Source organism: Pipistrellus kuhlii, unplaced genomic scaffold, assembly GCF_014108245.1.
Source record: "Pipistrellus kuhlii isolate mPipKuh1 unplaced genomic scaffold, mPipKuh1.p scaffold_m20_p_135, whole genome shotgun sequence".
Taxonomy (NCBI): Eukaryota; Metazoa; Chordata; class Mammalia; order Chiroptera; family Vespertilionidae; genus Pipistrellus; species Pipistrellus kuhlii.
Genome location: NW_023425444.1, coordinates 155427 through 180671, shown reverse-complemented (window position 1 = coordinate 180671; position 25245 = coordinate 155427). Strand labels below are relative to the sequence as shown.

The following is a 25245-nucleotide window of genomic DNA, read 5'->3' as shown; positions in this document are numbered from 1 at the left end:
CCCCGCGCCCTCCCCGTGCGCCCTCCTCCCTGCCCGCGCCCCTCCCCCCCGCCCCGTGCGCCCTCCTCCCCGCCCCGCCCGGAGCCCCCGCCCCTCCCCGCGCGCCCTTCCGCCCAGAAGCCCCGCCCCCACGCCCCCCCCCCAGTCTGTCCTCCGCACCCCTAACCCCCTAGGATCCCGTCCGCCTTATCTCCGCCCCCGGAACCCCGCCCCCCGCCTCCGTGTTTGTCCCAATGACGTCCCGCAGGTCCTGGGTGGCCCGGGGTCCGGGTCCGCCCTCCGGGATGCCCCCCCCAGGCCAGCTCCCGAGGCCGCTGGCGGCGCGCCCCCTGGTCCGAGTCCGGCCCCGCGGCCCGCGGAGCCGCCATGGCGCCACGTGGCCACTGTTTGACAAAGGAAACTTTTCCGCCCAGAAATGTACCCGCCACCGCCTGTTCCTCCCCGTCCCTGCCCCGATGAGCGTCTTCTGCTTCTGTTTTTAAAGAGTCTTAATATTTTTTAAATATATATTTTTATTTTTTTAAAGATATATGTTATTTTTTAGAGAGAGGAAGGGAGAGGGAGAGCTAGAAATGTCATTGAGAGAGAAGCATTGATCAGCTGCCTCCTGCACCCCCCCATTGGGGATGTGCCCGCAACCAAGGCACATGCCCTTGACCGGAATCGAACCCAGGACCCCTCAATCCACAGGCCAACGCTCTATCCACTGAGCCAAACCGGCTTCGGTGTTTTTAAAGATTTTTAAAATTGATTTCAGAGAGGAAGGGAGAGGGATAAAGATGGAAACATCCATGATGAGAGGGAACCATGGATCAGCTGCCTCCTGCTCCCCCCACTCTGGGGACCTGAAACCACCGGGGCCTGTGCCCTTGACCATGGGACCGTGGCCTCCTGGTCCATAGGTCCATGCTCACCACTGAGCCACACCAGCCAGTTCTTCTGCTTTCCTCTGAGCCCAGGACACTGGGCCCTTGTCCCGGTGAGAGGAGCTGGGACCCTTCAGCCTGCAGGCTGACGCTCTACCCACTGAGCCACATCAGCCAGGGCCAAAGTTCTGTTTTGAATTCGAGATGGCCTTACCACAGTCTGGCCCAGAAAATATTTTTAGAATGTCGTGAATGTGGCCGGCTCTATCATACAAGATTGCTGTTATCAACAATGTCATCAGCATGATATCCTGGGCACAGCCACCAGGCAGAGCCTGGATGGCAGTTTGGGGAAGACTATAGGATTTCAGCAGCCACGTAGGTCAGGTACCTTTAACCCGAGCCCCACTGATTTCTCCTGGGGATCCTTGGTTAGTAGGGAGGGGAGCATGGAAACCTGTGTTCCTCAGAGTTCATTGACATCTTGGCACTTGCTTTGAAATTCGCATGGGAAATGTTCGCTGCTATCAGAAACTGGGGGCGGCCTCTGGTTTTTAGAGTGGCTGCCACAAACGAATGTCGCTTTCAAAAAAAAAAAAAAAGCACGACCCAGTTACCTTTTTTCAGACCAACTATAAGTTATTGCCTGAGAAGCCGTGATATAAAGATGGCCTGACAGACCCAATTTAAGGCCGCCGTCAGCCAAAAAGTATGTCAGGTCCACGGTCTGGAAGATCAGGGGCAGCAGCTAAAAGGAAACTCGCCTCCAGGTTATAAGACCCTCAGGGAATTGAAGAACGTGGCTGGAACTGGTGGGGAATGAATATACATAGTCCTGCACTCCAGGGACGTACTAAAAATAGGCAAATGCCAAATGTGTAATAAGGTAAACTAGGGAGATGGCGGCTGTAGTGTAAGAATTGTAAAAATTAATATAAACAGAGCCGTTTTTCTAGAGAGAGCGAGTAAGGGAGAGAGAAAGATCCATTAGCTGTCTCCTGCACGCTCCCTACTGGGATCCAGCCAGCAGCCCGGGCGTGTGCCTTCACAGGGGGATCAAATTAGTGGCCTCTGGGCCCATGGATCTATGCTCAGCCAACTGAGCCACCCCGGCCGGGCCCAAAGGGTGCTACTTCCTGTGTGTTCGTACCACGGTGATCCATTAATCTAAATAAGATGACAGGCCGGCTGGGGTGGCTCAGTGGTCGAGCATCGACCTGTGAACCAGGAGGTCAGGGTTCGATTCCCGGTCGGGGCACAGGCCCGGGGTTGTGGGCTCCATCCTCAGTGTGGGGCGTGCAGGAGGCGGCCCATCAACAATTCTCTCTCATCATTGTTTCTATCGCTCTCTCCCTCTCCCTTCTTTGAAATCAATAAAAATATTTAAAAAGCAAAAAGATGGAATGGCCTGGCCCACGTGGCTCGGTGGTCGAGCATCGGCCCATGAACCAGGAGGTCACCATTCAGTTCCCGGTCTGGGCACAGGCCCTGGCTGCCAGCTCCATCCCAAGGATCTCCAGTGGGAGGCGTGCAGGAGGCAGCTGAACAATGATTCTGGTCATTGATGTTTCTCTCCCTCTCCCTCTCCTGAGATCAATAAAAGTACACACACACACACACACACACACACACAGATGTCTGGGGAATGAATTTGTTCTCCCAGTTTCCACCTTCCTTACAGACGCTTTCTGTGGGGATGCGGGCGGGCCCCGAGGACGGTGACTCATCCGGCATCTGTGACTGGTTATTCCGGATGCCGCCCGGCCTGGGCTCAGTGCTCCACTCCCACCCCCGGAGAGGACGGGCGTGGGGGAGGCGGGGGGGGGGGGGAGGGTGCGGGTGCGGGTGAGCCTGGCTTATTTTTTTGGTGTGGTTCATCCCCTTACCTGAGGATAATTCCCTATTGATTTATGGAGTGGAAAAAGAGGGGAGAGAGAGAGAGAAGCATCAATGTGAGAGAGAGAGACACATGGTGCCTGCACCCGAGGTACATGCCCTGGACCAGAGTGGGACCCGTGACTCTTCAGTCTGCAGGCCGACGCTCTATCCACTGAGCAACACTGGCCAGAGCGAACCTGGTGGATATAGACCAGCCGGTGCATGGTGTGGTTGGAGGGCTGAGTTCAGGACTGAGACGAGGAGGAAGGGAAGGATGGGAGGACCTGACAGATTCACTCTCGGCAGAAATGTGAATGTTTTGAGGGAATTATAGTCTGTCACCAAGTCCGAGCAGGGGCGAGGCACCCATGTCTAAGGAACAGAACCGCCTTCTCCGGGCAAAGCCACAGGACCCAAAACAGGGCCCTCTGTCCTCTGATATCATTCTTTTATATATATATATATACACACACACATATTTATTTGTATTGATTTCAGATTGGAAGAGGGAGAGAGAGAAACATCAATGATGAGAATCACTGATCGGCTGCCTCCAGAGTGCCCCACACTGAGGATCGAACCCGAACCCAGGCATATGCCCCGACTGGGAACCGAACCGTGACCTCCTGGCTCCTGGGCCGAAGCTCAACCCCTGGGCCACACGGATGGGCTGGAAGCTTCTGGAATCTGGTACAGAGGCTCTTAATGGACAGAGCTCTTGCTAGGAAGCAAGCCCACGCCCCATGTTAGAGAACTGCTCGGGGGCACGAGGCAAGCAGACCCGCTGGCGAGGAGTCACAGGGCCCGGCCTGCGTGTACGGGCGCCCGCTGCTGTCACGGCTGACGTGTGCAGGCACAGGACCGGGTACAAGCGGAATTTTCCGTGCCGCGGCCGCGGCCGGTAATTTTCCAGCCTAATTTAAACCAGAGTCCAGCCATGGCGGAGGCAGAAGCCCCAGGCTCGGTGCTGTCACCTGACTGGGGTCAGCAGTCCATGGCCACCCCGTTTCCTGGCCCTGGGCGGCTTCCCGAGCATCCGAGCATCGGGTGGCTAGACGGACGTCTGTCCCAAGGGGGACCCCCACCCGACGGGTCGGCCGTGCCCTGCGGAGCCTGGCGGGTCACCGGCCATCGTCCAGCGATTACATCCCAGGAGCCCGGACCCTCAGCGAGGCCCGACGTAAACACGGGAACGGGACAGGGGGCCGGTTGGCGCTTCCTCCGAAAGCAGAGGACAGGCAGACGGCTGGAAATGGCAACAGTTTAATGAGCCCGTCGCACGCCGCTCACGTACCCTGTCTGCGGAGGGCGACCCGTGCTTTCCCGAATGCTCTTAGGCCTGAGGGGAAGCCGGTTCACAAAACGAAAAAGCATACATGATCCAGTGTCTGAGACCGGGGAGTCGGAGACACCGCCCCTGTTTATTTTTCCCAGCGGCGAGGGGAAGAAACAAATCGAAAACGTGGTTCGGTGATTCCGCGTGCGGGTCGGCACCATTTGGAGCCGGGCTCCGGGCTGCGGGCTCCGCTGGCAGCCCCAGCGGGGAGCCCCCGCGGGAGGCGGACCAGAATGATGTCATAACACAAAACCTGGGAAGTGATGTCATAAAATCAATCCCGTGCGGGGATGCAGGCACGCCTGCCCTGTTGTTTCTGCCCCTTCTCGCCGTTAGCTTTGGGTTGTGAAGTAAACGTTTGCTGGGAGGGAGGCCAGAGGGGGGGTGGGGGGAGCCAGCAGGCCCCTGGCGAACCCCCTCCCCCGCCGCTGCCCCCAGATCCTGGCATGATTGCTGTTCCCGTGCCGACCGTACAGGAAGCGATTTCAAGTATTCGATCCCTATCAAAAGTTGGTATCAAAAGTAATAGAGGACCTAATTTCTCTGTAATTCCACGTTTTAAAAAATAACTTAAGGGGCAAGAGTCCGGCCCTTTGGTGGAGAGCCCCTGAGGCGGGACTAGAGCTGCTGCAGGCAGCGCGGCGAGGCGTCGGCGTTGAGCGCCTCGATCATGGACCGCAGCGTGGGGAAGGTCTCCGACACGGAGGGCAGGGCCTTGTAGGAAGGCGGGATGCTGGAGGGAGACACAGGAGGGTGAGCAGCCTCACGGCTGTACAGACACAGCGAGGCTGATGCTGTGTTCCTTCCCGCCCTCACCCTCTCTCCATCAATCCCTCCTCCCCCGTCCGCACGACCCCCTCTCCCCTCTGCGGGCCCCGGGACCCACCTTTTCAAGTTCATCCAGCTCCTGGCTGCTTTGCTGAAGGCCTCGGAGCCGGGGGCTGTCATGGCTTCGAAGTCAACCAGCTGAGATGGAAGGAGCATCAGGGAGGGGGTCAGACAGGAGGAGCGGCTCTCGGGGGCATCCGGTCCCTCCCGGGGCCTCACCGCCTGCCGCCCGCTGGCTCGGCCACCCGCCCCGGCTGCCGCCTACCTTGCCCTTGGGGATCTTGCCGGCCACCTCCTTGCCGCTGGCCATCAGCGCCCCCACGATCACCGAGTACGCGATCACGCTGTGAGAGGAGGCAGGGTCAGTCCCCGGCTCCGGGCTGCCCCGTCGTCAAAGATGGCCGTTTCCTTCCCTTAAAACCCTCTGGACATTAAACCTAAGACTACCTCCTGGGGCCTAGAGAGCACTTACTGATTCACCGCAAAAGCGGAAGGGCCCACGTGACCGAGAACACTCTGGTTCTGAGGAATAAAAGCCACCTTGTAACTAGGACGTTCCTTCCCTCAGGCGCTCCGTTCCCGGGACAAAGAATTAGAAAGTGCGTCTGTTTCTATCTAACAGCTGCCCGTAACGTGCCCATCAGCAATACGCTCCGCAGATCCAGGCGGATCCCATCGGTTCAGCGTTAAAAACTTTCGTACCCACACCCACAGGAGGAGGCGTAAGCAAAGAAAAAAACATTTCTCTCCACGTAAAACCTTGTACAGGACAGGCCGGCACTCACCTGGATCCTCGAGAGAGCGGCATCAAGTTATAGAAGTAATAAACTAAGGATAAGATTAAGTTGCAAACAGCGTCAGCCTCCTAGGAAAAAAGACACGCGCCCGTGAGCTCACCCCTCGATGTCAGACGGAGTCTTTATCGGGGGACAGAACACACTGGGAGCTGGGGTCACCTCCCTCCTCCCACAGCTGCTCCCCCTCCTGACCCCTGGCACTCTCCCGTGGTTTTGCTAAAAAAGTGTGCCCGGTCCAGTTTAGAATCTACCTTCCCAGCCGTTTTTACATCTGCAAACACTTCTGTTAAGCACAGAAATCTCTATCTGCTCTAATGTTATCTGCGAGGTCAAAGCACACATGGAGATGAAGATAAGGCACTTACTAGTATGGATTGTGCCTTTTACAAGCCTCTCCACCTCAAGAGACGCTAGTAAGCCCCCCGCTGCACAGAGATGTAGGTGGTAAATATGCTTAATTATGTATAAAACTTTATGCTTAATTATGTGAAGGACTTGATTAAAAATGAGAGAGAAAGTAGGTGCCTGCGAGGGGCCTCCAAACGTGGATGGAGCCTCACTCAGCCTCTGGGCCCAGGGGCAGGGCAGGCATCTGGGGACCGGCCAGGCCCCCCTCGGGGAGACCCCTGGCGTTGGGGGTGGGCAGTGGGGGGACAAGGTCGCAGACCAGAAAAGGTCACTTTGATCAGGGACCGAATTTTTCATCAGTCGTGACAAAGCCCGAATGAATGATAAAACAGTAACTAATAAATTCATTTCCCTTCCCCAATTACTGCAGTTACTGAGGGTGGGGACGTTTTGATGAGAACGATTTAAAATGCGTACAGGACCACGAGAGCTGATTTCAAGCACGACATGTACAGTTCCCAGTAGGCAGAGAAGCGAGAGGCGTGGGCGAGAGGGACACACACCCACCCCGAACTCGGACGAGAGGATGAGCACTTTGCCTTTGGCGGTCAGGTCTCTGTAGAGGGCGTCGATTTCCGCGTGATATAACTGGGTCCTCTCTCCTGTGGTCTGAGTCTCCACAGAAAACAGGATGTTGCCGACCCTGAAGATACAAGAGCGCGCGTCAGCGGCAGGTGCTCCGCAGCCCAGAGCCAAACACAGAGAGTGAAACAGGGAGCCGAAGGCTCGCTGACGTGGCACAGGCCCCGCGGACAGCGGGCCCCGCCTTTCCAACCACGGGGACGGGGCTGGGCCACAGGGTGCCGTTTTCTCACAACACGGGAGCTGGCTCGGTCTAACCACATGCATTTGCTCTAGGAGCTTAAGCGAATACAGGGGCAAACAGCTCCCCGTGGCAGAGAGGGCGTTTAACGCCCAGAAACAGCCCCCCCGTGTGAGCGGGGCTCAGGGCGTCAGAAAGCTCAGGGACACCAGCTTCCTCTCCTTTCTTATTTTTTTTTTTAATTAATATATTTTATTGATTTTTTTTTACAGAGAGGAAGAGAGAGAGGGACAGAGAGTTAGAAACATCGATGAGAGAGGAACATTGACCAGCTGCCTCCTGCACACCTCCCCACTGGGGATGTGCCCGCAACCAAGGCACATGCCCTTGACTGGAATCGAACCTGGGACCTTTCAGTCGGCAGGCCGACGCTCTATCCACTGAGCCACACCGGCTTAGGCTCCTCTCCCTTCTTTAAGCCTCTGCTGCAGGCGCAGCTCCAGGCCGGGGCCGGGAGGGTGTCATTTGGCGCCACAGGTGTTTGAGGGAGGCGGCAGAAGTGAGGCAGGAACTGCTAGGACCTGACACTGCCATTCCGGGGGCACGAGGCTCCCGAGGAGGTCTGGATTTTATTTTATTTTATTTATTTTGTTTTCTTTAAGTCTGGATTTCAGACGTCTTTGCATAGAAAAGGCGAAGCGACCGGAGAACCCGCGGCCACGCACGTACTTGTCCCCAGTGATGGTGATGGTGAAGCCGTCGTACTCCTTGCCCTGGTCCTTGAGGCTGGGCACCTTGGTGTTCACCGTGAAGCCGTCCTTGGTCTTCGTGTTGAACTGCTTCCGGGGGGAAGGAAAAGCTTGTCACTCGTGTACAAGTCACTCGTGTGCGCGTCACTGGTGTATACGTCACTCGTGTGCGCGTCACTCGTGTGCACGTCACTCGTGTGTACGCCACTCGTGTACACGTCACTCGTGTACAAGTCACTCGTGTACAAGTCACTCGTGTACAAGTCACTCGTGTGCACGCCACTGTCCAACCCCGCCGCCGGCCGCTGTGCGGGCGGACCACACGTCGCGCTCCCCGGAGGCCACAGAGAGGTGCCCGGGGCGCAGCCCGGCGGTCAGCGACAGAGCACAGAGTACCCCGTACTGTTTGGAACTTCCCCGAGCGTGGTTTACCGTCTCAGAGAACCCTGTCCCCCTGGCCTCAGCACTCGTGAGCCTCGAGGCACCACGCGATGGGAGCAGGATTCACCTGTCCGTATTTTCCCCTTTCCTTCTGTCTCCCACACCCACTGCCTCCTCACGGGCTTGCTTCTATGCCTTGGCGCGGTGCGGTGTTTTGTTTTATGTTGGTTACTACGCTGAGTGGATATGCCAGGGTTCTCGGGCAGCAGCTTTATAAACTTCACACCACCGACGGCGGGAATCGTAACAGACGTGGCCGTTAGCAGCCCGAGGAAGGGGGCCCTTGACTGGGTCCCCAAACGTGAGCCGCGCAGGGACGGCGCGCTTATACCTTCATGATGGGGAGCAGGTCTTCCACCTTATGCACCTTCTCCAGGGCCTCCCGCACCTCCAGCAGGCCTTTGGGGTTGTTGGCGCTGAGAGAGAGAGAGAAAGAGAGAGAGAAAGAACTACCATCAACACAGGAACGGGTGACTGCATGGTTACCTCCCGCTGGGCCACAGCGGAAGTTTCTAAATAATGGGAAGGTTTAATCCAAGTGAGTCTGGCCCGCAGATGAGAATGGAGGAGGCAGGAGTGGCCCATCCAGATGGGGAAACAGGGAGCAGCAGATTGGACGAGCACCCTGTTTGGCCATAAAACCTCCTTTGCCGAGTCCAACGCTGAAATGAGAGGCAAATACTTTTTCTTTGCTCACACAGAAGTACACTGCTAGGTTTTCTGTGTTTTTTTAATTTTTTATTTCCCTGTTAGGCTTTTATATCAACTTTATATTTACTTGGTGATAATGACTAAGTCAGATTGTTTTCTCTCCAGTGTTCTGTTCGCTGTTATGTCTATAGCTTTACATCTCCCTGCCTCTCAGGGGAGGAGGGATGGATGCGGAGGCTGACATCCCTGGCAGAGAAGGCCAGAGGGCCAGCCTGCCTTTGAGGAGGAGGAGACTAGGAAAGCCAGCCACGACTCCGAGGTCCGTGGAGTCCGTTAGGTTATGAGGAAGGCTGAGAAGTCACCATGAGAAGCTTTAGGATTCCAAACGCAGCGTAAACATTTAATGCACTTCCTTTACTCCGTCAATAGGCTTGGTTTTCAAGCTTCATAAACACAACACATACGTGAAACCGACCCAGGACTGCGAAAAAGAATGTAAAGGATTACCCGTGATAAATAAGAATTCTATCTTTAATAAAATGAAGAATCTTCTCGAAGTACTCCAGATAGCGCATGTTTATCACCTGGCCCCTGGAAGAGACAATTGGGAGTTTTCACAAAGGAAGAGATTCCAAACAACATCGGATGTCCAAGTTAATGTCAGAGAACAGTGAGAAAGTGAAGGGGATGATGCAGCCACACCTACAGGGAATTCACTCGTTTGCAACCAAGGCACGGAGAGGCGAGGACTGCTGGTCGGCTCGAGGAGCCGGTTCTGGGGGGAAAGGGGCTATTTCTGGGGGTGAAGGTGCCGGTTCTGGGGGGAAAGGTGCGGGCCCCTGCCCAGCTCACCAGGAAAAGAGCAATGGGTCTCTCCTGGGCTCCGGGCGCCCGTTTTAGGATAAACCCAGATGAGGACAGCAGAGATGCACGGGGGTCCTACCTGATTAAATTGATGTGGTTGTTAAAACCTCTGCTCAGACTGCGTGCCGGCATCTGGTCTAACCACAGCACCGGCTGGTCCGGGTCGGCGATCCTGTGAACAGAGATATCGATGTGAGAGAGACACATTGAGTAGCTGCCTCTTGCGTGAGCCCTGACCAGGGCCCGGGCCAGGGAGAAGCCTGCAACCGCGGTTTGTGCCCTTGACAGGAATGGAACCCGGGACCCTTCGGTCTGAAGGCCGAGGCTCTACCCACTGAGCCACACCGGCCAGGGCGAGGAAGAGACCCCCGTCTTGTCATGCAGATGCTGCCGGTTACCGTCTCCACTTCACCGCGATGTCGAACATGTCCCTCCACTGCATCAGCCGCGTCTTCCCATTCATGCGCACCTTCGAGCTGGTCCAGGTCCGCTGCACGGCCTGCATGACCTCCAGCGCGGCCAGGCCCATGGCTGCGGGAGACACGCGGCGGCCTGAGCCCGCGGGAACCCTCCGACCGACCGACCGACCGACCGACCCACGGTCTATATTACGTCGGCGCCACGGCAACCGCACGGAGCCGGAGGCAGGAGGCAGTGCCCCTTCGGAGTGCGGGTGAATGAACCCGCACGTTTGTGTGATGATCCCGGGGGGATGTTTGAGTAATAAGCACAACAAATGCTGGTGGTTGTTTTTTTTTTTAAAAAAGCAAGGCGGCGCGGTCCAGCGATCCTCGCTCCTCCTCGGTCTGGAATGTTCCGTTTCCCGGAGCGCTCCACGTACCTCTGTGGATCCTCCTGTTGGGCAGGAAGCCAGGCGTCTCGTACTGCATGAGCGAGCCCAGGCGGTCCGCGACGCAGATGAGATCCTGCACCTCGGGCTTGTAGCTCTGGAAGTTCTGGTGCAGCACGTCCCTGGAAGCAACCGTCCGCGCGCGCGCGGTGAGGACCTCCGCGACGGCCCCGGGCCCCGGAGTGCCCCGGGGGAGCGGCCGCCGCCTCCACCGAGGGCCGATCGCATTAACCAACTGGCCCCGTGGGACGCGGGGCCCGAACCCGCACCGGGTTCTTCCTCGGCAGGACCTGCGCCTGCTTCTGGTGAGACCCCAGGAGCGCCTCCCGCCCGTCCCCTACGGGGTCCGTGCAGCCCTTTCCGGCTCAGCCAAGCCCTCCTGCCTGTGCCTCCAGCATGCTTTTTAAATTTTTTTATTTTATCTTAACATATTGTTATTGATTTTTTAGAGAGGGAGGGAGAGGGAGAGGTAGAAACATCCATGATGAGAGAATCATGGATCGGCTGCCTCCTGCAAGTCCCCCACTGGGGATCGAGCCCGCAACCCAGGCAGGTGCCCTTGACTGGAATCAAACCTGGGACCCTTCAGTTCACAGGCCAACGCTCTATCCACTGAGCCAAACCAGCCAGGCTACCATATATACGTATGTGTGTGTGTGTATATATATATAAATATTTGCAGACGTGTCAAACACAGGAGGAATCAGAGGTGTGGACAGAAAACCCTGTACGTGGAGAGGGAGCCGGAGGGACTGATGGCTCCGCCCGAACGGAAGGCCGCTGCCCCAGGGCGCTCACTTGATGTGGGGCTGCAGGCCCGGCTGCTCCTCGTAGTCCTCTATGAGGAAGGGCAGGCTCTTGGCCCAGTGGTCCTTGAAGCTCCCGGGCAGGTCCGAGTCCACGTTGTACTCGGTGAGGGGCGTGTCCAGGTGCGAGTGGAGGTACCGCGAGTACTCTGCGGGCGGAAGGGAGCGCTCACACACCGCCTCCGCGGAGGGAGCACCCGCGACGGCGGGCTGCCACGCACGTGCCTCGTGACGACGTCACTCAGCGACGGTAACTCTAAGTGGGGAGCATCACGCCAGAGGAAGACAAGCATCGCATGATCTCACCCGTGAGTGGGATCTAAGGAACAAAACAGGCCCGGCGGGGAGGCGGGGGTGGGTGGGAAGAGATTAACCAGGAAGAACTTTTATGCCTGAGGAGGTGGGAGCGAGGGGGAGGGAAGGTCAATGGGGAAAAAGAGACATCTCTAATACTTTCAACAACAAAGATAAGTTTAAAAAAGAATCCTAGCCCTGGCCGGTCTGGCTCAGTGGACAGAGCGTCGGCCTGCGGACTGAAGGGTCCCGGGTCCAATTCCGGTCAAGGGCATGGACCCTGGTTTCGGGCGCATCCCCAGTAGGAGGTGAGCGGGAGACAGCTGATGGATGTTTCTCTCTCATCGATGTTTCTGGCTCTCTATCCCTCTCCCTTCCTCTCTGTAAAAAATCAAATATATATGTGTGTGTGTGTGTGTGTGTGTGTGTGTGTGTGTATTTTATACATATATATACATATACATATATATACATATATATACATATATATACATATATATACATATATATACATATATATATATATATTTTTTAACCCTAACTGGAGACTCCAGATTTAATTAAGTCCCTTTTCTATATGCCAATCGGAGTGCCCTGCCAAGGACTGGAGTCCCCGGGTGGAATATGAGCCGTCAGCCGGGGCCGCTGCGGCTGGGTTTTAACCGCCTTTCCACGCACTACACACAGAGCTCACGTTTCCATCCCGGGCGCTGCGAATCCGAGTGTCAGGCTGAGCCTGGTTCCCTCACCTGCTGGGTGAGTCACTGCCTGTATGGTTTCACCAGCGGACCGACCCTTCTCTCTACAAGGCAGCGCGGAAAACACCCGGGACCTGGGCCCCATCCCGCGGCCTAGAGCTCACGAGTCCAAGTCCTCCGAACCAGGAAAACCAGGAAGAGGAGAGAACTCAGAGGACAGGGCTGTGCCTTCTAGCATTCCGTGTCAGAGCGCGCGCCCGCCTCGGGGGACTCACCGCGGAGGTACTTCACCTTCAGGTACTCGGGGCTGGCCTTCTGGCCGGGCAGCGGGTCGTTGAGCATGACTTTGGTCTGCGCCTTGATGCCCTCGTAGAACTGGCCCATGGCCACGTGGCTGAGGCCCCTCATGTACTGGCACACCTCGTTGTAGGGCTCCAGCTGCAGACACCGCTGGGCGGCGAGGGAGGGGGGAGCGCCGTTAGTGTCAGTGGTTTGGTGCAATCAGACCCAGCACATGCTGTGAACGAGCCGGCCCGTACACCCCCCGACTTCCGCGGGGAGACACACACACACACACCCACCCACACACACACACACACCCCGCAGGCCGCGCCGCTCACCTTGAAGCTCTTCAGCGCCTCCTGCAGGCTGCCATGGTGGTAGAGCATCAGGCCTCGGAGCTGCAGCGTCTGCACGTGGTTCTGGTTGAGCAGCAGGGCCTTCTGGAAGCTCTCGGTGGCGGCCTCGAAGTTGCCCAGCTCCCTAAGGGTCACGCACACGGTACAGACACGTCAGTTCACACACTCAGCAAGTCGTCTGCAGAGTTAAGGCCTAATCTGGGGGTCAGACAGCGTGGCGTGGGCGTTCCCTTTTTACTTTTATGGATGTCGGAGAGGAAGGGAGAGGGAGAGAGAGACAGAGAGAGAGAGAGAGAAACATCCATGACGAGGGAGGCTCATGGATCGGCTGCCTCCTCCTGTTCGCCCTGCACTGGCGATCGAGCCCGCCTGTGCTCTGACCGGGAATCAAACCGGGACCTCTGGATTCATCGGCGGATGCTCAACCGCTGAGCCGCGCCGGCCAGGCCCTCAGAGGTTTGCAGAGGGCCTCTGTTGCTGTCTTCCTTTCCTAACTTTTACAGGACCCTCTGAGTACGTCGCTGAGAGACCACTCCTCTCTGAGGCTCTGGCTTGCCACCCGCCACCCGCCTGCTGCCCGCCTGGCGCTGCTCCCCTCACCTGTAGGCCTGCCCCAGGCTTTTGTACGCATCGATGAAGTCAACCTTCTGCTTCAGCGCTTCTTTGAAGGATTCGATCGCTTCCTGCAAAAAGCACAGGCATCGTTGTTTCACTCGCATAACAGTTCAACTTGTGTTTTGCTTAAATCGCTAAAACACCTGACTGTCCGTTACACATGGTCTCTGAGCGATTTTCTGACTAGGAGGACTTCAGAGAGAGAGAGAGAGAGAGAGAGAGAGAGAGAGGGAGGAAGTGCAACCTCTGAGCCTGGAGGGTGTGCTTCCGTCCACAGCTGCCTCCCCAGGAACCTCAGCCTCTCCCTGCCTTTCCTCAGGATGCTCAGCCTCAAGCTCCCACCTTCCTGTGAGTCACTACCACTTCCTTCACGAATGGAAGCCTCTGGAACCAGAGCCCACCAGCTGTGGGGATAACGCAGACGCTCACAACCAGCAGAAAAAAACAGGCCCGACAAAGAGGGGGGGAAACTGTTCACAAAGCCATAAAAAGGCTCCCCGAGATTGGCTGTCTGAAGGATCCCCGTGGTCTACAGGAAACAGGAAGAGGGGCACAAACTAAAACAGAAACCTTGAAGGTGGGCGTGTGGGACCCGGCTCCTGGCAGCACCGAGGCAGGTCTGCGGCTGGGGGGGGGGGGGCCCTGCCGGGAGGACCCTTCTATTTCAGAACCGACACCCCAGGCTCACACCGGCACCAAGTGTCTTTTTCATTCTGATGGGATCGTGGACGGTGATAAGAGATTATTTTACACATTTCCCAGGGAAAAGAAGTGTCTCGCTGAAGTGGATGGCTACAGAGTCTCGTGCTTTAAGGAGAAAGATGTTACAGCTTCTGTGATCATCATTGCATCCTCATGAGATAGCTCAGAGCAGGAAACTACGGGACAGGTCACACGCCCTGCACACCCTAGGCACTCGATAAACATTGAATGATCCGGAAGGCACACAGGATAATTCTGCAAAAGCAGTACGATCCTAATTCTTTTTTTCTTTCTTTTTTTTTTTTTTTAAAGTTATGCATCCCCTGCTTCTGGATTTTCTTAGGGGCGAGGAGGGAGCAGCGGGGCGAGAGGCTGGCTTTTAAAAATTCTTCCAAGGCAACAACGGGACCACCTGCACTTGAAGGAATTCAACCGAATGCTGCTTGGTAGAAAGAGAACAGGGAAATTCGATGTTTAGGAAATGTCAAAGACCACTGCACCTAAGCTTCCCGTTATGACGTAATTTGATTTTTTTAAAATTTTGCAACTCTATCTTCACTTCAGCAAACATGTATTGAGCGCCTACTACGTGCAGGGCAGTGTGAGGCACAGAGAGACAGAGGTGAGCGGGTCATGACCTCTGACCTGCAGGCACTCAGTGGCGTTAGAAGCTAGGATCTACCCAGGTTATTAGAATCCGCACTAAGAACTACGACAGAGGCGCGAGCCCGCATCCTGGGGGCAGAGGGGACACGGTGACCTGGCCGGGACGGCACAGGCTCCCGGGGGAGGTGGTGGGGAGGAGATGGGCCTCAGAGGACGTGAAGGGGAGGAACTGGAGAAGGACAGAGCCTGGTGGACGGGAAGGGGCGGAGCAGGGCACAGGGTGCTCAGAATTGGGGGTGGGGGGGCAGGAAGGGGTCAGCAGGAGTGCGGGCAGCTCAGGGGGGGAGGAGGGGGCGTGGTGGAGACGGGAGAGCCGGGAACCAGCCCGGTGTCAGGGCTGGGGGCTGCAGGCGGGGGTGTGACCTACGTTTGGGCTCTAGACGGGGTCACGGCTGAGCACAGCAGAGCGGACAGACTGAGAGGGGAGAGATGGGGGCCCGGGAGGAGGGGCTGGACGGAGACAGTGTCTCAGGAAAAGAACAGAAGGGTCCGATCCGGGAGACACCCTAAGAGCGAACTAAGAGGCGCCGGCGGCTGTTTGGGTGTAGGACGAGGAAACAGGGAGTTAGGGAGCTTCTCAGCTGAAGAGCCTGGGTGGGAGGAGCACTACCCATTGGGAGGAGGGCGGGAGGAAGGACAGAGGTGGGAGGGGAGGGGAGGGGCGGAGCCCGGAGGGGGGCGGGCTCCGTCCGGGTGACTGTGGGCGTCTGGGGAGGCAGGTGCCCAGGGCCGTCGGCTGCCCACTGCACTTACAGCATGCTCGGACGCCACACATCTTCAATGTCTGATTTCTCTTCAGCTTTTAAGAGGCTTTGGTTTCGGGGTTCCTGTCTAATGACTGCACAGCTCTCTACCTCATTCTGCCAAAGAGGGGACATAGCAGAATCAAGATGTGAAGCCATTGGGAACAAAGAAACTGCATTCGAGTGCATCAGCCTCGATGGGTGCGCGCTGGCTCTGGGCTGGTGGCGGAGGGGGGCGGCCGGCTCTCCCCCCCGGCCGCAGCACCACCTCAGGGAACCCTCAGGGTCAAGGCTGATCAGAATACGTGCCCAGAACATACAATTTCTTAAGCATCCTTGAAACACAGATACAACAGAGAGAACCCAACAGGAAAATCCCACGTCTGGTACAGCTATGCACCGGACAGCTGTGCCGTCTGCCATGCAATGCTGCCTGGTAGACTTCTAACGGGTTAGCCCAGTGGTCGGCAAACTCATTAGCCAGCAGAGCCAAATATCAATAGTACGAGAGCCAACGTCGGCGCATGGGCCACGAAGTTTCAATCGCACTGTGTGCGCGCGCCCGCACGTGGTATTTTGTGGAAGAGCCACACTCAAGGGGCCAAGGAGCCGCATGTGGCTCGCGAGCCGCAGATTGCCAACCACTGGGCTAGATTATGACGTGAATAAGGGATCACCCATCACCCACTTCCTGGATTTCTGAACGGCTGCTGGCCTGGAGGAACCCTTCACCAGGGAAAATCTAAACTAAGTTTGTTCATGGAGTGAAGGCCTCTCACCACTGACTCGGTTTCCCTCTGTGCCAAGCTCAATGCCACGGCACCCTCCCCACTGCACGGCGAAGGCGGAGTCCGCAGACCGCGCCCGCGCCGCCCACCGCGGTCACCTTGAGCAGGCCTCGGTGGAAGAAGGTGAGCCCCTTGTACAGCATGGCGATGGGCTGGTTCCTGTTCAGCTCCAGGGACTGCTGGAAGTCCTCGTGGGCCGTGGCGTAGTCCTGCAGGGAGAGCGGACAGAATGAGGGGGATCCGCCGGACAGCCGGGCATTCCCTATATCTGGCCGGGAGAGAAAAAAACCATTTATTCTGCGCCCTTTCAGCCTGAGAGGAAACATTTCAGGACCATAACTAACTGGAGTTCTGTCCTAACCGGTGTGGCTCAGTGGATAGAGCGTCGGCCTGCGGACTGAAGGGTCCCAGGTTCGATTCCGGTCAAGGGCATGTGCCTTGGTTGTGGGCACATCCCCAGTGGGAGGTGTGCAGGAGGCAGCTGATGGACGTTTCTCTCTCATTGATGTTTCTAACTCTCTCGCCCTCTCCCTTCCTCTGTGTAAAAAAGTCAATAGATATATTTTTTTTAAATAACTGGAGTTCTTAGACTATTAAAATAGTTTATTTATTTATTTATTTTTTTTAGGAAATTGGTGGGGAAAATGTCCAAGGTTTAATATAAGTATTCTGTTTCAACTATTAAGAGAATATTACTTTCAGTAATACTCAAATCATAACCTAAGATTTACTTTCTGGTACTAACAGGTTATTATATTAAGTACTTCTAAAACAGTTCACAAACTTCAAATGTATTGTGCTGAGATTTAAAAAATGTGTATAGTTCTTGCATTAAAAATTATTATAAAAAAATCACAAAAACCCACAAAAGGGAACTGGGCCAATCAGGAATGCCGCTGTGATGACAGAAGACCAGCCTGCTAGGCCGGGACCACTCATAGGAACCTGCGGCCTGGGGAGCCATGTTAGCCCACGTCATGGCTCTTGGGTTGATACCCAGAGGAATTCAAACTGTCTTTCCGAGTTTAATAATCACACTGGCAGCAGCCACCTGCTTCCCTATGCGGATCTTTGCGAGAAAGACTGAAGTGTAAGCCAGGAGCCCAGTTTCTCTTCTGCTTCTCTCTCGCCCTCCCTGCTCCGCCCCTCGCCAGAGTGAGTTCCTACTGACAGTTCAAGCAAGAAGGATATTCTCGGTACTTGCTATTTCTCTATGGGTTCTATTTCAGCTACAAAAATGAAATAAAAACGCCCTTATAACTCACGGTCTTGTATCACCAACATATTACTATACAGCCCCGAACCCAAACCTTCCCGAAGCAGGAGAAGTAAACTCAGTGTTTATCGTCGCGAAAGGACGTGTTTGTGGGCAGACACCACGCACCTCGGAGATGAAGTGCAGGGTCCCCCGGTGTCGGTACAGGCGCGCGGAGGGCTGCAGCTGGATGGCCTTCGTCAGGTCGCTCACGGCCTCGTTAATTCGTCCCAGAGGGGACAGAATCTACAAACCCGAAAAGGGGGTCAGGGGAGAAAACTCCCAATGGTCAACCCTAAAACGGCCCCCGTGTTCAGTTACACGTCAGCACGCTCCACACTGAGCACTCCTCTCTCCGCAGACCGGAGTCCCTGACCCCAGGCACTGGGCGGTGAGGTTCAAGGTCAGCGGGGACTGCAGGGCCTGGTGCTTGTTCCATAATGTGGGTGAGCGCGAATGCTGCGTTACTAGAAATGGGAACATTTCCCCCTCAACCTGTAACGACTCTTTCAGACCCAAATGGGGCGTGTCCGAATCAACCGGAAAGAAAACGGGGAACCATCGAGGCAGAGAAATGGCTGGGCACAGAGAGAGCCCCCCACGACCTTGGGCAGGAAGTGCTGAGTGGCTATTTTTAAGGTCTTGGGGTTTCTGTAAGCCCTGGTGGGTTCATTCTTTTTTTTTTCTTTTTTCTTTTAAATATATTTTATTGGTTTTTTACAGAGCGGAAGGGAGAGGGATAAAGAGTTAGAAACATCCATGAGAGAGAAACATCGACCAGCTGCCTCCTGCACACACCCTACTGGGGTTGTGCCCACAACCAAGGTACATGCCCTTGACCGGAATCGAACCTGGGACCTTCCAGTCCACAGACTGACGCTCTACCACTGAGCCAAACCAGCTTCGGCTGGGTTCATTCTTAACTCAACGGTCATGAGCCGCCACGTAGGGAGAGACACGTTGGTAAGCCCGAATGGAGAGCTCTGCTGACCCGGCGAGCAGCATGTCCAGGCGACGGGACGACACAGAAGGCAGCTCGGAAGCTCGGACGGCACAAGCCCACCGAGAAGACGTGAGAGACCCCACGTGGGTGTCGGCAGGCACGCATCCAGCTCAGGCACGTTCTCCTCGGCAAGGGTTGCTGAGTTAGTGAGGGCTTTCTCCTTACAGGATAGGTCGTTGTTTTGATCAAGTTTTACTAACAGGCTGCCTGTTCTGCAGAAGCTGCCAACCAGCAAAGCAGAGAGGATCCGGGCGGGCACGTGGCCGGTGGCAGAAAGGCTGGCTGGCTCAGCGAGAGAGCGTAGGCCTGAGAACCCCAAAGGCAGAGTGGACGGGGCTTCTCTTTGGAAGGAAAAGCATCCCTCAGTACAGAACCATGATCAACAGGCAGAATAATGACCCAAACAACTAAAAATGCTGAATTCTGGCCAAAACCGGTTTGGCTCAGTGGATAGAGCATCGGCCTGCGGACTGAAAGGCCCGGCTTCGATTCCGGTCAAGGGCATGGACCTTGGTTGCGGGCACATCCCCAGTTGGGGGTGTTCAGGAGGCAGCTGATTGATGATTCTCTCTCATTGATGTTTCTAACTCTCTGTCCCTCTCTCTTCCTCTCTGTAAAAAAAAAACAAATAGTTTGAAATTACTAAAATATGGCCGGTGTGGGTCAGTGGTTGAGCGTCAACCTATGAACCAGTCAGGGCACAGGCCCGGGTTGTGGGCTCGATGCCCAGCAGGGGGCGTGCAGGAGGCAGCCCATCAATGATTCTCTCTCATCGTTGGTGTTTCTCTCTCTCTCCCTCTCCCAATGAAAACATATTAAAAATAAAATAAGATGCTTAGTGCTTCCTTGCTAAGTTTTCTCTCCCCAAAGAGGAAAAAGCAGTTCAACTATGACATGGCACCTGATCGGATGACTAAAGTTACGTTTTATTCTGGTTAAACACATTAACGTAAACTCTAAGCATTCCACATGCTGCGTGTGCAGTAAAATAAACACAACGGGGAGCGTGGATGTTCACCATCACCTTCTGAAAACGGTAAAATGACCACAGTTCATTAAAAAACATTAAAAGCGAGTGCCTTCGCACACATCCTTTCTCTGGTCTGCACCCTCCTGTGTTGTTCCCCAGGAGATTTGACCCGTCTCAGATCTCCTCCTGTGAGGGCGAGGCCTGCGCCTTGTGAAGCTGGCCCCGGCCTACCCCTGGCCAACCTCGCAGAGGACGCTGGGGGCCGATGCCACACCACCGGGCTCCTGAGGAAGCTCCCGCACGTCTGCTCTCGCGATGGCCTGGGGTTTCCACCTCATGTGACCTCCCGTTCCCCCAGCGTTCCCTCACCGTCTGGGGACAGGCACGCTGCCCTGAGCTGTCTCCACGTGGGCAGGTGTGTCTCACAAGAATTACAGATAAACATGTGCATACACACGCGCACACACACACACACACACACACACACACACGGGCGCTCACACTCACACACACGCTTCTAAAGGCGACACGTTTCACTTTGACCACACCGTCATGTTACGTTTTGCTAAGATATGTCATATAGACAATAATATACTTTTCCATGAACACTGACAGTAGTACTTGTCGTAAATATAAATATTACCATTATGTGTTAAATCAAGAGTATCGTGTTTTACTACTAAACATTACTATTACATGCTAAGTCAGGAGTATCGTGTTTTAACACTAAATATCACTATTATATGCTAAGTCAGGAGTATCAAGTTTTAATACTAAATATTACTATTATATGCTAAGTCAGGAGTATCATGTTTTATTACTAAATATTACTATTATATGCTAAGTCAGGAGTATCGTGTTTTATTACTAAATATTACTATTACATGCTAAGTCAGGAGTATCATCAGCCCAGAGTTGTTTGAAAGCATTAAGTACCGAGGAGGAAAACAGAGCAGGCATAGGGAGCTTTAAAGTTGACAAGTGATGAGATAAAAGAAAAGAAACGTGAGACTAAACTACTCCGGGAAGGGCAGGGGGAAAAGAAAGCACTCACTTCGGCTCGCTGCTCAAATACCTCTGGGCGGTCTGGTTCCAGGGAAATGACCCGGCTCAGCTCGAACAGAGCAAGTTCGGCATTCTTAATGTCCTTGAAAAGGCAGCAGCTCAGTGTGAGATTACTCAAGGTGTCTGCAATAACAACTCAGCAATGACAGAACTACTGATTTAGAAATAAGTTCCAACTTAGCATCTCTAAGTCAAAGGAGTCCAAGTACCAGGATCCAGCTCACTGTCTACCTGGCCCCGACTCCTATCCCAGCTCCACAGATGGCAGAATCGTTTAAACTGAATCCGGTTCAGCCCCGAAGCAAAGCATCTCAAGGGATGAGCAGGTGGACACCAGCGGGCAGAGGACGCTGCTGACCAGTGGCATTGTGGGAAGCGAAGGGGCCAAGTGGGTGTCAATCAAACCCCTGAGCATCCTACACAACAGGAAGTCCAGGTAGGTTCTCTTTAAAATACGCCCAGGGCCCAGCCAGTGTGGCTCAGTGGGTGAGCGTCGACCTATGAACCAGGAGGTCCTGGCTCAATTCCCGGTCAGGACACAGGCCCCGGTTATAGGCTCGGTCCCCAGCGGGAGGTCAGTTTGGGGGGGGGAGGGGGCGGCAAATGCAGGAGGCAACTGATCAATGATTCTCTCTAATCATGGATGTTTCTATCTCTCCCTTCCTCTCTGAAATCAATAACATATACATACATATATATATATATATATATATATATATGTTAAAAAAAAAAAAAAAGAAAAGAAAAAAACACAATTGCCCCGACCAGTTTAGCTCAGTGGATAGAGCGTCGGCCTGCAGACTGAAGGGTCCCGGGTTCCATTCCGGTCAAGGGCATGGACCTTGGCTGCAGGCACATCCCCAGTGAGAAGTGTGCAGGAGGCAGCTGATGGTTGTTTCTCTCTCATCGATGTTTCTAACTCTCTATCCCTCTCCCTTCCTCTCTGTAAAAAATCAATATATTAAAAAACAAAGCAAAAGCAAAACCCCACCACGGCGAAAGGAGCTCCAATTGGGAGCCCTCCTGCACAGCCGCTGGCCGCACCAGGGATGTGCCTCAGGAATCGGTCCTGGTCTGCCGCCTTGCTGGTCTATGCCCAGTTCACGTGCGGGCTGGCCGAGACTGCCCTCGTGGAGGAGACAATATGGCAGAATGGACCTCTGGAGACCTAGGCGGACACCCCCGGGTCCCCTGCTCCCGGCCACCTGCTCCTGCTCCTGGGCAGCCCTCCGCATGTCCCACCAACGCTCGTCCAGCAGCGAGCGTTCCGTCCACCCTGGCCGTGCAGGCACTACGCAGGCGCGACTATTCCATACTCACATGGAGGCCCTTCTTTCCATAGGCTATCCCTCGGCCATAAATGGCACTAACCAGATCAGGCTCCTCCTAGTCAGACCAAAACAGAAACACGTCAAAAACTAGAAACAAAACAGAACAGAACAGCACAAAACAAAAGTCAGTTTCTGCTTCAAGCACGTTCACGCCCCAAGTGGCAGCTCTGTGCCACCACACCTACGTCCACGCGCAGTCCCCAGCCAGGGCAATCTGTGTGCTTACGCCCACGGGAGTGAGAGTTTTGCATTAAAAAAATAAATAAAAAAATAAAACGAAACAAAAACCCTAAAATATTGAGCCCGGGGCTGGTGTCTTTCACAGGCATCCTCTTTAGAATGCAGGTCATCCCTCAACCACTCCAATGCTGACGGCATCTGCAAGCAAGTCTCCCTGAAAACGGGGGCTCGGGGGGTGGACAGCTGGCGCAGGCCCCTTCCCGGCGTGCCTCCTGTCCTGTCCTCATGAAGCCACCTGGGAAGGGCCGCCCGCGGAGCCAGCACGGTGAGCAGCAGGACACCCGTGGGCTCCACGGGCGGGTGGGGCCACGTGGTCCTTGCACTTAACGGTCAGGCCGTTCTGCAGCCTGCGGGAAATACCGCTCGCCTGCCTTCTGTTCAGCCCGCTCCCAGGCATGCGCCTGCGCTCTGGATGTCAGCACTCTGGACAGCTCCCGGACACCAAGCTCCCCCAGCTCCCTGCATCTGCTAGCACCACCGCCCCCCTCTGCCCCCCCGTTCGTCTGCCCCCATTCATCTCCAAGTGTTACAAACGGCCGTGGTTTCCCCAAGACACAAATGGTTTCCCATCTCCCTTTTCTCATTTATCTACGTACATGCCCACGATTGGAAAAACCCTGGGACTAAAGGGCGTAAGCTCCTTTTGGGTCCCCGGTGGGATGCATGACGCACTTGATGTCTCAATAAAGGTTTTAATCTTAGCTCACTATCCCTCTGTCAAATCAATCATTTAACACGGTGCATTAAAATTTTAAGAAGACTTGTTCTTCCGCCACAAGGCTGGCTTTTTAAATTAAAACTCCAAAGTCACGGGATCAGCCATGTAAGGAGGACTACAGTGGACTAAGTGGCACTACAGACGTATAGACATAAAGGATGTTTATTAAGATTACACTGGAGTCACTTCCACCGGAATCAGATCACTCTAGGTCACACAATCAGCCGCAAAAGCCAACTAACTGCCCCATTAAATGGTTCTAATGTGGCGAGTGGAAGGCACCCCCTTTCAGGGGACTGAATTCGGAAAGGTGTTGTTGGAATAAAAGTCAATTTCACTCCCCAAGGAAGAATCCCACTGCATTTGCCAACGATTGAAAAAGAAGAGCAGTTAGGTTTCAAGAGCGATCCCACTTCTAAAATATTATCTAAAGAGACTGATTTATAAAACTGAGTCACGGTGAGAATCGAAGCAACGTTTGTTCTTTGCACACCTGCCACCACTGACTTGTACGGTTTCTTGATGAGACTGGCTATCAAGAATTTGAAGAACTCAATGAAAATTTCTCACTTTCAAACATAAAGCCTAATATGGAAAAGTTCTGGCCAGAAAAGCAGGAACGAGTTTCTTACCAAAGTAGTAAAAAGAACATTAGCATGTGGTATCAAGTCCTTGTATGTTATGTTTTAGTCCTAGAACCTGAAGACACGGGACCAAGGTCACCACACTCCATCTGAAATGTAAGTGGGCCGTGCACGTATGATTTTCCACACACGTCTGATGTGGAAAACCAAAGAGGCATCAAAACGAGGAATAAGAAGAGAGAAATCACCCGGCCGGTGTGGCTCAGTGGTTGAGCATCCACCTGGGAACCAGGAGGTCACGGTTCGATTCCCGGTCAGGGCACATGTGTTCACTGTGTACAAGTGCTAGCTTACCTTTTTAAATATTGCCATGTTAAACGGAAAGGCGACTTTAAAACTATTTACACTCTATTCTTTGCACGTGACACTCAGTACTGAAGAGTATTATTCCGTATGTCCACCCAAACGCACAGCTCCTTGGGGACTTTCAAGTAAAAACTAAAAAATGGACCATCAATTTTTTTTGAGAGCCAAGTTAGGATGAGCAACCTAACTGAACCCATGCTTTAAAAAAAAGAGAAAACAGAAGCACAGCAAAAAGTGTCAAAATTATTTTCTTAAAATGAAGTCTACGTGCTATTAGCCCATGCTGTATCGGCACAGACAGGTATGCCGGAATGGTGCTCCGAACCGTTAAAATTTACTGGGCGTTTATGTGTGCCAAGTACTGGCTACGGAGTACTTTATAGGGCATCGCATTTAGGACTAACAGGAATATTTGGGGAGGTAGTTATTATCCTCATAACCCAGGAGGCTAAGTAACTTGCTAGAGAGCAGCTAAGTGGGTTGGAATCTGAGCATCCCTAACTCCAAAGTTCACGTGTTCGACACTGTTCTCCCCGTCAATCACCGGCAATGGTGAAGTAGCTACAGAAATAAGCTTAGGGCACAGAAGGCCAACAACGTAAGGCTTCACGAAGGGTCCCCTGGCAGCTACGTATTTAAGCATTTCACCTTAACCAGATGTTAGCGCAGTTATCCGCCATCAAAGGCCCGATAATCCCACTGAGGAGTCTCATAATTATACTTAAAAGTGAGAAACAGCCAAAACCGGTTTGGCTCAGTGGATTGAGCATCGGCCTGTGGACGGAAAGGTCCCAGGTTCGATTCCAGCCAAGGGCATGTACGTTGGTTGCAGGCACATCCCCAGGAGGGGGGTGTGCAGGAGGCAGCTGATCGATGTTTCTAACTCTCTATCCCTCTCTCTTCCTCTCTGTAAAAAAAAAAAAAAATCAATAAAATATATTTTTTAATAAAAAAGCGAGAAACAAATCCATGAGTGGAACTTAAGCTAACCACGGAGAGCAATTCCTGCATAGAGTAATGTTTTAACGATATTTTGAATAGGAGAGGTAGATTGCAAACATCTGGATTCCAAGAAGCACCCGTGTCCACCCTCATGGGAAGAGGCCATGGGAGAGAGAAAAGTGAACTTAGCTAATGACTATCTTTTAAACTTGCATTGGAATCCCGCCTGCCACCTTGTGGTGGACACTCACTTCCCTCACTGGCAGTAACACTGCGGATGGAACGAGACCCCAGGACAAGGCCTGCACCACGGAAGTGCCCCCACTCAGGGTGGATTTCCTTAAAACAGGTGGCTTATTGCAACACTTCAGCGACGCATAAGTCCATGCT

The 25245-nt window shown here is 54.1% G+C and overlaps 1 protein-coding gene across 6 annotated transcripts in view; it reads right to left on the bottom strand.

The window, feature by feature from the left end:
• Window positions 1–4603: 4603 nt before the first annotated feature.
• TTC13 (tetratricopeptide repeat domain 13) overlaps window positions 4604–25245 on the bottom strand; it is a 29862-nt gene continuing 9220 nt past the window's right edge. The window contains exons 5-23 of one of the 6 annotated variants that reach the window (XM_036436337.2): window positions 21995–22060; window positions 20664–20756; window positions 17766–17882; window positions 16480–16590; window positions 13468–13550; window positions 12850–12991; window positions 12505–12679; window positions 11230–11386; window positions 10423–10553; window positions 9980–10112; window positions 9661–9753; window positions 9225–9308; window positions 8398–8482; window positions 7606–7715; window positions 6621–6756; window positions 5694–5773; window positions 5174–5252; window positions 4967–5046; window positions 4604–4813 (exon numbers count right to left, since the gene is read on the bottom strand). In XM_036436337.2, coding sequence (XP_036292230.1) covers window positions 4699–4813; window positions 4967–5046; window positions 5174–5252; window positions 5694–5773; window positions 6621–6756; window positions 7606–7715; window positions 8398–8482; window positions 9225–9308; window positions 9661–9753; window positions 9980–10112; window positions 10423–10553; window positions 11230–11386; window positions 12505–12679; window positions 12850–12991; window positions 13468–13550; window positions 16480–16590; window positions 17766–17882; window positions 20664–20756; window positions 21995–22060 — 2070 coding nt within the window. In that variant the 3' untranslated portion in view covers window positions 4604–4698. The remainder of the gene's footprint in view (window positions 4814–4966; window positions 5047–5173; window positions 5253–5693; window positions 5774–6620; window positions 6757–7605; window positions 7716–8397; window positions 8483–9224; window positions 9309–9660; window positions 9754–9979; window positions 10113–10422; window positions 10554–11229; window positions 11387–12504; window positions 12680–12849; window positions 12992–13467; window positions 13551–16479; window positions 16591–17765; window positions 17883–20663; window positions 20757–21994; window positions 22061–25245) is intronic. The other 5 variants (XM_036436338.2, XM_036436339.2, XM_036436340.2 and 2 more) reach the window with 5 other exon arrangements.